Raw genomic sequence first — 13,503 nt, forward strand, 5'->3', positions numbered from 1 at the left:
ACACCTGGAGGTTGCTTGAACCTCTGCCCTACGCGACGCCCTTCCGCTCCGAAGTTTCCCGAGCAGCTTTCCCCCTGCAGGGCGCCTGGAACTCTACAGAGGGAAAACCAGCAGTCTAAATCACAGTCTCCCTAAGCTGCTTCTCTAAGCGACAACCGACTGTTGAATGTTTTCTTTAAATTTTAGGTTTCATTATTGTTCCACAAGATGTGTATGTCTTTAAGGGCCAGAGCAAATAACGTGAGCTAGTTTTACAGCTGTGAAGCAGTATAGTAGGTGCTGTTAAGTTATGTTAATTAAGCTGTTAAAGGTAAAGGGACCCCTGACCATTAGGTCCAGTTGTGACCGACTCTGGGGTTGTGGCGCTCATCTTGCTTTATTGGCCGAGGGAGCCGGCGTACAGCTTCCCGGTCATGTGGCCAGCAGGACTAAGCCGCTTCTGCCGAACCAGAGCAGCGCACGGAAACACTGTTTACCTTCCTGCCGGAGCGGTACCTATTTGTTTACTTGCACTTTGATGTGCTTTTGAACTGCTAGGTTGGCAGGAGCAGGGACTGAGCAACGGGAGCTCACCCTGTCACAGGGATTCAAACCGCCGACCTTCTGATCGGCAAACCCTAGGCTCTCTGTTTTAACCCACATCACCACCTGCGTCCCTGGGTATAGTATATAAAGAGCAGCACCTAGCTCTCTCAGCACCCTGGTGGATAGGTTGGGTCATGCTTATTGATATGTTGTAAAAGGAGTTTCTGTTTTTGTTATTAAAACCTAGCGAAAGTTACTTTTGCATTCCTTGTAATGTGTGGTCTCCCCAGCACGCCTTCCGCAGCGCAACTAATCTGCAGATAGCCAACATCTTTGTTATGGGCCCAGGTGCTGAGTGGGTGACTGCACATTTTTGGACTTTGAGAAAGGTTTGAAAACTCCTTCTCCTGTTGGTGTGGTTCTGTGGGTCTGGAAGAGTTCCAGAATGGTTGACCGGGTTTCAGAAGCTGAGAAAGCTCTGACGTTCCCATAGCTGACAGATGAAAACTACAGTTTATGGTCATTTCGGATGGAGGCACTTTTGACCACTTGAGAAGTGTGGACCTATGTAACTGATGTAACTAATCTGCAAATAGCCAACACTGACACCTAGTAGGGCACTCTCAGGCTATGGGGAACCTGTAGCATTCCTCTTAAGTGGAGTGAGTGACCGTCGTGGGTTGTTCCAGACTCGGTTGCTGCTGCCAGCCATGTCCGTGCTGGAGACTTGCTGCAGTTTTCTTTTAGAAAGCTGAGCTAATGGTTAAAGGTAAAGGGACCCCGACCATTAGGTCCAGTCGTGGCCGACTCTGGGGTTGCGGCGCTCATCTCGCTTTATTGGCCGAGGGAGCCGGCTTGCAGCTTCCGGGTCATGTGGTCAGCATAACTAAGCCACTTCTGGCGAACCAGAGCAGCGCACGGAAACACCGTTTACCTTCCTGCCGGAGCTGTACCTATTGATCTACTTGCACTTTGACATGCTTTCGAACTGCTAGGTTGGCAGGAGCAGGGACCGAGCAACGGGAGCTCACCCCATCACGGGGATTCAAACCGCCGACCTTCTGATCGGCAAGCCCTAGGCTCTGTGGTTTAACCCACAGCACCACCCGCATCCCTCCTCTATGGGAGTATATTGTATATCAGAGTTTCTAGGGGGTTAACCAGACTGGGACAACAGGCTTGTTGGTTTTTGAATGTCTGGTGTACATTTTTTTCAGTTTCGTTGTTCTGTATGGGACAATGACAATAAAGGCTATTGTATATAAATTCAACAAATAAATAAATAAAAGAAAACCAGGACGGTGGAAGCCAAAGTGACTCTTCTTGACATCTCAGGGCTCATGCTGTACACAAATGAAGGACACAGGTCTTAAGAAGATAAGAACCAAGGGGGCCTCTGGAGCCAGCATCCTGTTCTCACAGTGGCCAACCAGATGCGTATAATAATAATAATAATAATAATAATAATAATAATAATAATAATTTATTATTTATACCCCGCCCATCTGGCTGAGTTTCCCCAGCCACTCTGGGCGGCTCCCAATCAGTGTTAAAAACAGTACAGCGTTACATATTAAAAACTTCCCTGAACAGGGCTGCCTTAAGATGTCTTCTGAATGTCAGGTAATTATTTATCTCTTTGACATCTGATGGGAGGGCGTTCCACAGGGCGGGCGCCACCACCAAGAAGGCCCTCTGCCTGCTTCCCTGTAGCCTCACTTCTCGCAATGAGGGAACTGCCAGAAGGCCCTTGGTACTGGATCTCAGTGTCCGGGCTGAACGATGGGGATGGAGACGCTCCTTCAGGTATACTGGACCGAGGCCGTTTAGGGCTTTCAAGGTCAGCACCAACACTTTGAATCGTGCTCGGAAATGTACTGGGAGCCAATGCAGATCTCTCAGAACCGGTGTTATGTGGTCCCGGTGGCCACTCCCAGTCACCAGTCTAGCTGCCGCATTCTGGATTAATTGCAGTTTCCGGGTCACCTTCAAAGGTAGCCCCACGTAGAGCCCCACGTCTATCATTAGAAACCCGCAGTCAGGATTCGAGCGCAACTCTCCCTGCCTCTGGCTTCTTGCAAGTGGTGTTCAAAAGCATGTCTGTCTCCGACTGTGGAGCGGAGACAGCGCCACCTGCGCCCTTGAGCCAATGGTTGGGCCGGTGCAAAAGGCTGGTTTCCCCATGGTTTCTCATCACAGCCTCCCCTCCTCCTCTCTCCTCCTCTCAGGCCCCTTCATCCCTCTGGATGAGACCGTATGGCACACCCACCACTTCCTGCCAGGAGCTGCCAGCAAACATCTCGCTGCTGCTTGTTTGGGCATATTCGTCTGCTGGCCTTGCATCTCCAAATTGGACATCCTTTCTCTTGCCTGAAGCCCCTACCCCTTCGGGTCTCACTGCTGCTGGTGGGCTCACTTTCATGCCCAGGTTCTGAATCTAAGTGGCACCTTTTCTGCCAAGGAAGGTGGCAGCACACCTGCCAGCCACCGTTATGCGACCAGGGAGTCGCTTTCACCATTAGAACCACGGCAGTCATAAAGAAAGGAACAGCCCATTGCTTCATTGCTTGAGGACAGCTAATCAAGCAGGCAAGCTTGTTTTAATAATAATAATAATAATAATAATAATAATAATAATAATAATAATAATATTTTATTTATACCCCACCTTTCCCGGTTCAGAAAACTGGGCTCAGGGCTGCTAACAACAAATTTAAAACACTTGATTGATGCAACAAAAAAACAGCATGAAATACAGTCTAAAATGTGAATAACAAAAAAATCAAAAATCAATTTAGGGGGGAAATCCATACAATAAACATTAGATGATCACCAGGGCTAGCTGGCTAAATGAGTCCTATTTGGGCCAGCGAGGAGACCAGGGGAGAATTAGCTGTGGAATCCCAGAGCAGGTAATCTTCATAAAAGGGGGAGGGGGAGGGAAGGAAGGGGAATAAAAGATCAGGCTAAGTTCAAGTTGAAAGCCAGGCGGAATAGCTCTGTCTTACAGGCCCTGCGGAAGGAGGTTAAATCCTGCAGGGCCCCGATCTCGTTGGACAGAGCATTCCACCAGGTCGGAGCCATCACTGAGAAGGCCCTGGCCCTGGTGGAGGATAATCTGACTTCCTTAGGGCCCAGGCCTTAAGGTCCTCTGCAGGGCATACCAGGAGAGACGATCCCGTGAATACAAGGGCATGCGAGAAAAATCTCCTATGTCGCATATTAGCCGGCCTTGTTTGTCTCTGGGTGGTTCTAGACTGTTGCCTAATGGTGTCTAAAATCCTGTTATTGTGCCATTAATTGCAAGTGGAATTGGAGTTGATTTTCAATGCTTTGGGTACGAATATTCATTGGGAGCACCCCCTGCTATGCTCTGCCTAGACCAGGGTGTGATGGCAGGATAAAGGTGGGCATCCCTCAGCACATCAACGGACATGTTTGTGCATAACGCCATGCCAAAACACGGCTTATGGCCGATGCGCACCTGAGCTCTGGGCTTGGCTTTCTGCTCTTTAAAGCTCCATGTCTCAGTGCCCTTTTAATTTCTCTGGAGCGTTCCCTGTGAAAACCCGCTCTTTAAAGCTCAGTTGGAGCAAATGTCAATCCACAGAAAACCCAAACGGATGTTTGCCCCGATTTAGCTTTAAAGAATGGGTTTTTGTGGAGAAAGCTCGGGGCAAAGACCGCTCGGACACAGAGCCTTAATAAATTGTGGACCTTTGCCTGGAAAGAGCAGGACAAAAGCGAAGTCTGGAGAAGCCCTTAGTGTCTGAACCCGGGGTCATGGGGACCAAGATGCTGAACAGCCTGGAAACTGAGCCTTATGAGAAGCAGTTGAGGGAGTTGGGGATGTTGAGCCTGGAAAAGAGGAGACTGAGAGGTGACATGAGAGGTGATGTGAGCCCTTCTGAAGGGCTCTCACATGGAAGATGGAGCAAGCTATTTTTTTGTGATGCTCCAGGACCTGAAGCGGTGGATTCAAGTGACAAGAAAAAAGAATCTGACTCAACATCTGGAAGAACTTTCTGAGGGCAAGAGATGTTTGGCAGTGAAATGGTCTCCCTTGGAAGGTGGTGGACTCTCCATCATTGGAGCTTGGCTGGCCATGTGTCCATGGATGTTTTGGATGTGATTCCTGCACTGCAGAGGGTTGGATTAGATGACCACTGGGTTCCCTTCCAATGCTACAGTTCTGTGATTCTTTGATTCTACTAAAAAGCCTGCTGGATCAAGCCAGTGGCCAGCTAGTCCAGCAACCTGTACTCACAGGAAGCGACCAGGTGCTCATTATGGGAAATCCTCAAGGAGGATTAAGTGTGCGAAACCACCCAGTTTCTGAATGCCTGAGGACTCCAGCTTGAAGTTCGCAATTGGCGTGGTTGAAAGAGCTGCTGTTTCACACTTTCTTGATGATTTTAATGCTGGTGGAATTTGCATTTGGCTATCAGCAACTTCTAGCCATCTATGTTTGGAGATCTGGAAAGGAACAAACACCAGAACTCCCTCCTGGTGTGGTTTTAGGCCACAATAAGGTAGCGCCGATCTATTTATGTAATTCTTTTATTGCACTTTACATTTTATCATGTGGATACAGAGCTCTGGCAATAGAAACAGCCATTAAAAAGCTAGAAGAAAGGGGAACAGGTGCCTTGAGGCAACTGCTCTGAGGCTGAGGAAACGGTGTCCCCAATTAATTTAGGGGTTCCTCTCGCCTTCCTGGCTTTCGGAGAGCATGCAAAACCTGAAAGGCCAAGGGCTGCTGCTGAGGGGTCACCATGGCCCTGAGTTACCATAGAATTGCAGATCTCAAGGGATCCCTAGGGGTCATCTTGTCCATCCCTCTGCAATGCTAATGAAGGCATGGCATTGATTACTGTTTTTAACTAATTGCCATCACTGTTTATTTTCTGCTGGAATGGAGGAAGCCTATACATGGGGTGTGTCGTTTGGGTATATGTTTTGTGTGTGTATGTGGGTGTGCACACAGATCTTTGCACAACGCAGCCACATTCATGCAAGCAAACAAAACACCCTAAGCCCTCGTCGTTCTTTGAACCTGAAGCGGTGTCTGGCGGGGTTGCTCCTGAGCTCAACAAGAGCGCTACATCCGGAAATCCAGACGGACACACTGTTCAAGGAGCTGACCTCACAATCCCCGGGGAAACTTTGCAGCGGCTGAATGGATGGACTCCATGGGCTGTGCTGCCGTCCTCCCAACCAACAAACAACGTGAACTTAGGACGTGGTTTGCCAGGCTGCCACGAAGCCTTCCTCTCCCGAACCTCCCTCCTTCCACAAACAGAACAGTGTATTGCAAAGACCAGAAACGGATTTGGAGAGCGAAAGGTCCACTCTCCCATGTGTCCTGTGGCCGTTAGCATGGACTGGGGTCCCAGTGCACCTTCCCATCATGCTGGGGAGAGAGGGAGGGAGGGAGGGGCAGCTTGGATCAAAAGGGGTTTGGACGAGCCCTTGGAGACGGGCAGTTGAACTCACCCCCTTTCCTCCTCCGCATTGAGGCTTGGAATCAAGAAACAAAAGTACAGGACATCAATGGTGTGCAGGGTGCACTCCCCCCCTTGCCCCCACACCCGCGGCATGCTGCGCCCCCTTGTCTGCTGCCTCTGCCAAGGCAAGATGGCTCTCTAGGGAAGGGTCATGGTCTGTGATGCTTCCCAGCAAGGCGTCCATGCAAGCACTCTCCCCGTCATGCACCCTCTCACCTTGGGGGGGGGGGATGCCTTCCCAGCCTCAAATAGCAGCACTGGGGGATTTGCGCCCCCCCCGACAGCAGGCCAGCTCAGTTTGAGTCACCCCCTCTACTGCCAAAGCTCAGCTTTGGAAAGGGAGGGGGTCTCTGGGCATGTGCTGACTGCCTTCCCCTTCCACACAGAGTCTAGGGACAGGGGTTCTGAGTGGATTGGAGCCCAAGCACTGGAAAATAGCCCCCCCCAGCAGAGAATGTCCTTACAGGCTGGTGGGGGAGGAGAGGAAGGAAGGGACCCCCTTTGGGGCTCAGTTTCCCCAGACTTTCAGCACATCCAGGGTTCCCTGAGCCACCCAGGCCAGCCCCACATCTGCTGTGCAAGAGACTGTGCACGGAATGGGGTGGGTTGGGGGTGTAGTATTCAGGCACAACCTGCCCCTCCCATTATCTCCTCCCTTTCGGGCCAGGAAGCTGCCCCCCCCCCGAATTGCCGAAGAAGCTGGCGATTTTCCAAGGAGCACTCTGAGCAAAGACAGAGTATGCCACCCCAAAGGTGGGAACAGTGACCCACCCTGGGGTGCCAAGACTTTTCTCTGGAGTGGGGTGGAAGCAAAGGGGCACAGGAAACCAGGGTTCTCTTCCCAACCCCACAGGGCACCGACTTTTGCGCTCCACCAAACCCCTGCTCAGAGAAAGAGCAAAGCGTTCCTGTATCCAGAGATGGGTTGGGGGGGCAGTTAGCGTGGCGGGCACAGGGGTACACCCCCGTTAGCCCAGCTAAGCAGGTCCAGGCCTGGTCAATGCTCAGATGAGAGACCTCTTGGGCACCCAACCAAATCTATGCCACCTTGAGGTCCGGGGCGGAAGGAAGGTCGGAGAGAGCAAGGCTGAGAATGAGTCAAAAGGACGACAGGCTTGGAGGGTGGATGGCTGTGCCCGGGCACCACAAGGGCAAAGGCCCAGAGCTGGGCAGGGAGAGGGAAGTTCTGCTGGAAGCAGTCTGGCGTTAAACAGGGAGTCTCAGCAGCGTGTTGCTGGCGGCAGGAATGGGCACAGCAACGCAGAACCAGGAGGGGAAGATGGGCCCCACAAGTACCATGCCAGGGGAGTTGGGAGAGGGCAAATGCTGGGAGAGTGTTGGGCCAGGACCTGGGAGAGGCCTGGGTTCAAATCCCACCCTCCCACTCTCAGCTCACCGGGCGTGACTTTGGAGGCCAGTGGCTGCCTCTCTCGGGCCATCCCACCTCGCAGGGTTCTTGTGCTGGTTAAATGACGTGGGAGGGGCCAAGGTTCGAATCCCCCCCTACCTGGCCCTGAAGCTCACTGGGCGTGACCTTGCTCCACTGCCAGTCTCGCCTACCAAGCAGGGTTATATTTGGGAGGGCAGTGGCCTTGAAACAGCCTCGGAGCTGGCGCAGAGGGCAGGTGGGTGTGGCCAGGGCACCCCGAACCTCTCTTGGGGGGGTGCACACCTGAGGAGTGGGGGCAGCAACCCTCCGCCCCGCCCGCCATGCATGCTCTCCTTTGGGTCCACCCCCCTCGGCCTCCCGCCCCCTTGCCAGGACTCACCCAGCTCCTCCAGCTCGGCGGTCATAGACTTGGATCTCAGCGTCAGGGTGGTGCTGGGAGCCCTTTTGGGCGGCGGCGGGGCTGAAAGGAAGAGGGAGGGCATTTTGCACTTGCGGTCCAGCAGCTTCCTGGGCGTTGCCAGGTGCAGGTGCCACTTCTTCTCCACGGCCTGGATCTCCTCGTACTCGCGGGAGGAGGAGGAGTCGCACTGCTGAAGGATCTTGTTCAGGCTGCGAGTGGAGGCAAACTTCTTCATGGTCCCGCGGCCGGCCGGGGTGGGAGCAGGGAGGGCAATCGGGGCAGGGGCAAGAGAGCGTTCTGGCCAGGACCCTCAGCTCAGGGGGCTCCCGGGCATGGTCTGCCCAATCCTGCCACTCAGCGGACCCCTCCCTGCCAGGGAGGCCATGGGCAAAGGGGGCACGGCACCAAGGTGGTATCGCTGGTCCTAGGTCCTCGTTCTCATGGCCAGGCTCTTGTTCCCCTGCCTGGCCTGGCTCTCCATTAACTCTGGGGGCTGGCACTGCCCTTGGGGCCTCTGCCCGGTGGCAGTGCTGCCAAGCGGCTTCGGCACGTGGAGACCTCGCTCCGAGGCGGCGGCGGCGGCAGCGGCAGAGGGCAGGACTGGTCCCCGGCTCTCCCTAGCCAGCCCGTCCGGCGGCGGCGATGCCAGAGCGAGGCTCCATCTGCCATGGGGTTTGTGACAGAGCGGAGGAGCGGAAAGGCTGGCTCGTCGCTCCGCTCTCCCTCGCCCCGAGATCCGTAACAATGCGGGCTTCAACGCTCCCCGTCGCCATGGAAACCGGAGCTCCGAGCTGCTGCCGGAGGCGCCTGCATCAGAGACCCCCAAAACAGGGGCGGAGGGGGGGAGCAGAGAAGAAGCACGATTCCCACACAAGGCGAGCCGGGGAGGAAGCTGGAGGACCAGTCGGGGTGCGGTGGGGGGCAAGGCCAGAGAGTCGAGGGGGGTGGGAAGACCTCCGTCCGCCACGCGATCCTGCCCTTGCTGAAGCGGCGAGCAATTGGGCTGTCTCCTGCCAGGGGATGGGTGCCAGCCGGCTCGTGCAGGAGGTGCCCGGGGGTCTTCACTGCCGGAGAAGGTCTTCGCGGTGCCCAGCCCAGAAGGCAGAAGGAGACAGGAGCTTTGCTGGGTGCCGGCCACCTGGGTGCTCAGGGACGGATCGCCACGTCTGCCGGAGGTGCCGAAAGCTCAGAGATGTCTCTCTCTCTCCCTCCAGCCGGGGAATGAGCAGACCCCCCCAGGAGGCAGTGAGCAGAGTCAGCAGCGCGATGCCCACCGCACGGCTCCGTCTTCCCCACGACTCGCACTCGCGCGCACTGGCAGCGTGCAGGATAATTACAGCTCTGGGTGGCAAGTTGCCTCCCTTCCTTTCCCCGCTGCTGGCTCTCCAATCCGCCTGGCTCCCTGCCACCCAAGCAGGCACGGAGGGACCCTGGAGCTCCCCCCACAGCTGTCTCCTCCTTCCCCACAGCACAGACCCACGGGGCTAAAAATAGGAGCCGAGCCCACTCTCCCCCTCGCTCTGTCTCCGCTGTGTGGGAGGGAAGCTGCCTCGCTTTCCCAGCTCCCTCCTGACTCGCCACAGGCACCAGGGAGGGGGGGGGCAAAGGCAGCCACTGCCCCACCCCATACCCGGAAGGAGAGGTGGTGGTGGGGGCCTCAGCCAGAAAAGGTAGCTTGTAATCGGCAGGTGCTGCTCACATGGAGCATGGGAGGCGCATGAGATGTGACTGGCTGGTACTCATGCCAGAACTACAGCTTCGCTTTCCACCCAGTCCTTCCTCAGGGCTAGCTTCTTGACAAAGCCAATGGTAGAGTCAGAAGGGACCCCCAAGGGCCATCAAGTCCAACCCCTTGCAATGCAGGCATCTCATCCCCGACAGAGGGCCCCCCAACCTTCTGCTTAAAAACCTCCAATGTGTGTGCACACTGAGCAATCCTCCTCATCCGTCTATTTCGGGCGGCGACGCCTCTGGCACAACTTTTAGGAGGGGCAGACGCCTGCTTCTTGGGGGAAAAGTGTTGACAAATCTAGACAGCATCTTAAGAAGCAGAGACATCACCTTGCCGACAAAGGTCCATATAGTTAAAGCCTTGGTTTCCCCAGTAGTGATGTATGGAAGTGAAAGCTGGACTATAAAGAAGGCTGATCGCCGAAGAATGGATGCTTTTGAATTCTGGTGCTGGAGGAGACTCTTGAGAGTCCCCTGGACTGCAAGAATATCAAACGTATCCACTCTGAAGGAAATCAGCCCTGAGTGCTCACTGGAAGGACAGATCCTGAAGCTGAGGCTCCAAGACTTTGGCCACCTCATGAGAAGAGAAGATTCCCTGGAAAAGACCCTAATGTTGGGAAAGATGGAGGGCACAAGGAGAAGGGGACGACAGAGGATGAGATGGTGGGACAGTGTTCTCGAAGCTACCAGCATGAGTTTGACTAAACTGCGGGAGGCAGTGGAAGACAGGAGTGCCTGGCGTGCTCTGGTCCAGGGGGTCACGAAGAGGCGGACACGACTGAACGACTAAACAACAACAACGAGGCAGCTCTATGGATGGTGGGCACACCCATCCATATTGATCAGTCAAATATTGGCCTGTTTTTTAATTGTGGTTGAATCCTGTGGACCATCCCAAGGGGCCAATGTGCAGGCAGCTTCCAAGAGTGCTGCCAGGTCGACCTTTGCTTGTGATGGAAGCCTGGGTCCCCCTCAAAAAAAAAACATCTCTCACTGGCTGGCCGTGAGAACCAGAGACTTCACTTCCCCTGAGGCGTCCTCCACAGCAAAGGTCACTGCCTGGTGGGCAGAGTCAGGGGGGTGAGGTGAGGTGGACCACTTTGGGTGTCTTCGCTGAGGGGGGGTGACAAGCCTACCCCTAGCCATCAGGGGAAGGGGGGTAGCTGCCCCACTTTGCCAGTCATATTCGCCCCTCCCCCCTTTGTCTTGACAGCTCAGGGGAGGCTTGGGAGTCGTGGGTGCATGGTGCGCTGAATATCCACCATCGCTGGCTCGCTCTGCCCCTGGCTGCAGGGTGCGCGCATCACTCCATGCACCCGAGTGTCTATCCCGCGCCTATGAGGGCACGCTCTGTGTTCCGCCCCCTTGGGAGCATGCCCGCCCTGGGCAGTGTGGGCATATGCTCCACCGCTGGGCAGAGAGCCTGGCTGGCAGCACGGGGGTCTGGGTTTGAATTCCTACCCACTCATGAAGCCCATCAGATGGCAGACAAAATTAATGGACTATGCAGAATTGGATAAAATGACAGTCAGGGTTCGAAACTTGCGGGACCAGAGACTTACAGAAGATTGGAAGAAATAAACGAATTATTTGAAGAGCAGCTGTAATCAACAAATTACGCTAGTAGGGCTACAAGAAGTTTTGTAAGGAGAAACATATGAAATATTGCAAAGAAGAGAAAGAAGAGAGACATTAGTTATGAGATTTAAATGTAATAGTGAAAATAAGAAATGTAAATTAATTAAATAGATTGGAGAATTTTCAGATGTGATGGATGGAAGTCAAAAGAAATTGTGTAAGATGTAAAAGTATGTGTAATTACTGTTGAAAATGGTATGTTGAAAAACTAATAATTTTTTAAAATAAAATAAATGAAGTCGAAGAGGTGACAACAGGCCAGCCACGTGGCACTTGCAGGCACAGGGGAGACTGAACTCTGGCCCTTTGGCTAACAGCCCTTGGAAGCCTTATGGCCCAGGAATCGTCTAATCCTCCTTCCAAGTTCCAAAGTCTAACGGAACGCAGTGCGAAGCAGGGTTTTCTTTGGTCTGCCCCCAACAGCCTTGTGCACCCCAAGGAGCCCCCAAAGCCCATGCTAGGCTGGCAGGGATTTGCCAGGAGGTCCCTGGAGGCTGACCCTGTCAAGTGCTTGGTCTGCACACCTGCCAGAGGTCAGCTCTGCAGGTACGATTTATCCCTGCTAGGAAGCTTTGCAAATTAGAATATCGGAAGAGCCTGCCGGATGAGGCCCTTGGCCCATCTAGTCAGAGAACCCTGGCTAACCAGATGCCCCCGTGGGAAGCCCAGGAGCAGGATCTGGGCGCAAGAGGAACCCTCTCCCCTCTTGCATTTTCCAGCCATTGGTATTCAGCAGCATCGGGAAGGGACCGCGAGCGTCATCTAGTCCAACCCCCTGAGATGCAGGAATTCTTTGCCCAGCAAAGGCACTCAAACCCATGGCCTAGAGTTTAAGAGTCTTACGCTCCAACCACCTTCTCCTCTATGCATTTGTCTAATCCTCTTTCAAAGCCATCCAAGTCGGCCCTCACTGCCTCCTGTGGCAGAGAGTTCCACAGTTTAAGAAGAAGGATTTCCCCCCAACATTCGGCTCCATGGAACGCCCACGAGTTTTAGTCTTTGGAGAGGCAGAGCAAAGCCTCTTTCCACGCTCTCCATGCTGTGCAGGATCTTGCAAACTCCGATCACGTCGCCTCTTCCTTGCCTTTGCTCTGAACGAAAACGTCCCCAGAGGAGGAGCTTGGAGGTGTCCTGTCGAGGCAGCTCCTCTCTGAAGCTGCCACAGCCCTGTCCTCAGCACAGCATCTCCCGCAGGCTAAAATCCACCCCCAGGCGCTCTGCTCCATCGCAGGCAGCCTTGGGGCATCATCCTGCACTCTTCTCTCCAGCGCTGAGGCCCCAGGGAGGCTTCTGACTCTCCAGCGATGTGGGCAAGTTGGGCTGACCCCAGTGGCCACCCACGCCGGCGTGTCTCCTTCCTGCTCCAGAGCAAGCGGCTTCTGGTGCAGCGGATCCCTCTGAGGTCCTGGGCCTTGCAGCCCCTCTGCAGGATCTTGGGAAGGCGGTCCGGGGTCCCCAGTGTGGTGTAGTGGTTAAGAGCGGTAGTCTCGTAATCTGGTGAACCGGGTTCGCGTCTCCGCTCTTCCACATGCAGCTGCTGGGTGACCTTGGGCCAGTCACACTTCTCTGAAGTCTCTCAGCCCCACTCACCTCACAGAGTGTTTGTTGTGGGGAAGGAAGGGAAAGGAGAATGTTAGCTGCTTTGAGACTCCTTAAGGGGAGTGATAAAGCGGGATATCAAATCCAAACACTTCTTCTTCTTCTTCTTCTTCTTCCCCTGATCTGGTCCTGTGCCACGTTGTCCCTCAGCTGGTCCGTTCCACGAGGGTTGTGCGTTGCACGCTGTCTCCTTCTGTCTCTCTCTGCTCTCTTGGTAGGGCTTCATCCAGCGCACCTTTCGACACCTCGGGCCTCTCCTTGGAAGCGTGGGTAGCTACGTGTGGGCCACCCCACATGATGTGGGCCACCGAGGCTGCTTTCCTGACAGGCCCTAGGGCAGCTGGATGGTGGGATGTATGAGGAGGGCAGCTGAAGGCACCCAGAGGTACCCCAAAGATGGAGGAATGAGAGCCAGGTCCTAGGAAGGGGGCACGAGAGCCAGGTTGGGCTGGGTGCCAGGGGGAGAAGCAGGAGACCAGGAGGAGAGGGGGCAGAGAAGGACCAGGGCTGGGGTGTTTTTTTTTGGGGGGGGATGCGCTCTGCACTCACCTTTCTTCCGAACAATGTCCTCCGACTCTGGCTTGCGGCTGACAGAGACAACTTTCATCACCAGGTGGTTTCCCCCCTGGCGGATGAGAGACACCACCTGTTTGTGCCCAACCTTCACCACGTTCACACCGTTCACCTGGGGAGGGAAGGAAGGAACAGTG

The 13,503-nt window shown here is 54.4% G+C and overlaps 1 protein-coding gene across 11 annotated transcripts in view; it reads right to left on the reverse strand.

Moving 5' to 3' along the window:
- Positions 1-13,503, reverse strand: part of SHANK3 (SH3 and multiple ankyrin repeat domains 3) — a 455,788-nt gene that overhangs the window by 42,831 nt on the left and 399,454 nt on the right. For 9 of the 11 annotated variants that reach the window (XR_014223665.1, XR_014223666.1, XM_082238697.1 and 6 more), the window contains 3 exons: positions 13,343-13,478; positions 7,802-7,882; positions 6,022-6,045 (listed from right to left, as the gene is read on the reverse strand). Coding sequence is in view for 9 of the 11 variants with exons in the window: in XM_082238697.1 (XP_082094823.1) it covers positions 6,022-6,045; positions 7,802-7,882; positions 13,343-13,478 (241 nt within the window). In the remaining 2 variants the exon portion in view is untranslated. The remainder of the gene's footprint in view (positions 1-6,021; positions 6,046-7,801; positions 7,883-13,342; positions 13,479-13,503) is intronic. The other 2 variants (XM_082238698.1, XM_082238699.1) reach the window with 2 other exon arrangements.

Source organism: Podarcis vaucheri (assembly GCF_965113315.1).
Source record: "Podarcis vaucheri genome assembly, chromosome: 10".
Classification (NCBI taxonomy): domain Eukaryota; kingdom Metazoa; phylum Chordata; class Lepidosauria; order Squamata; family Lacertidae; genus Podarcis; species Podarcis vaucheri.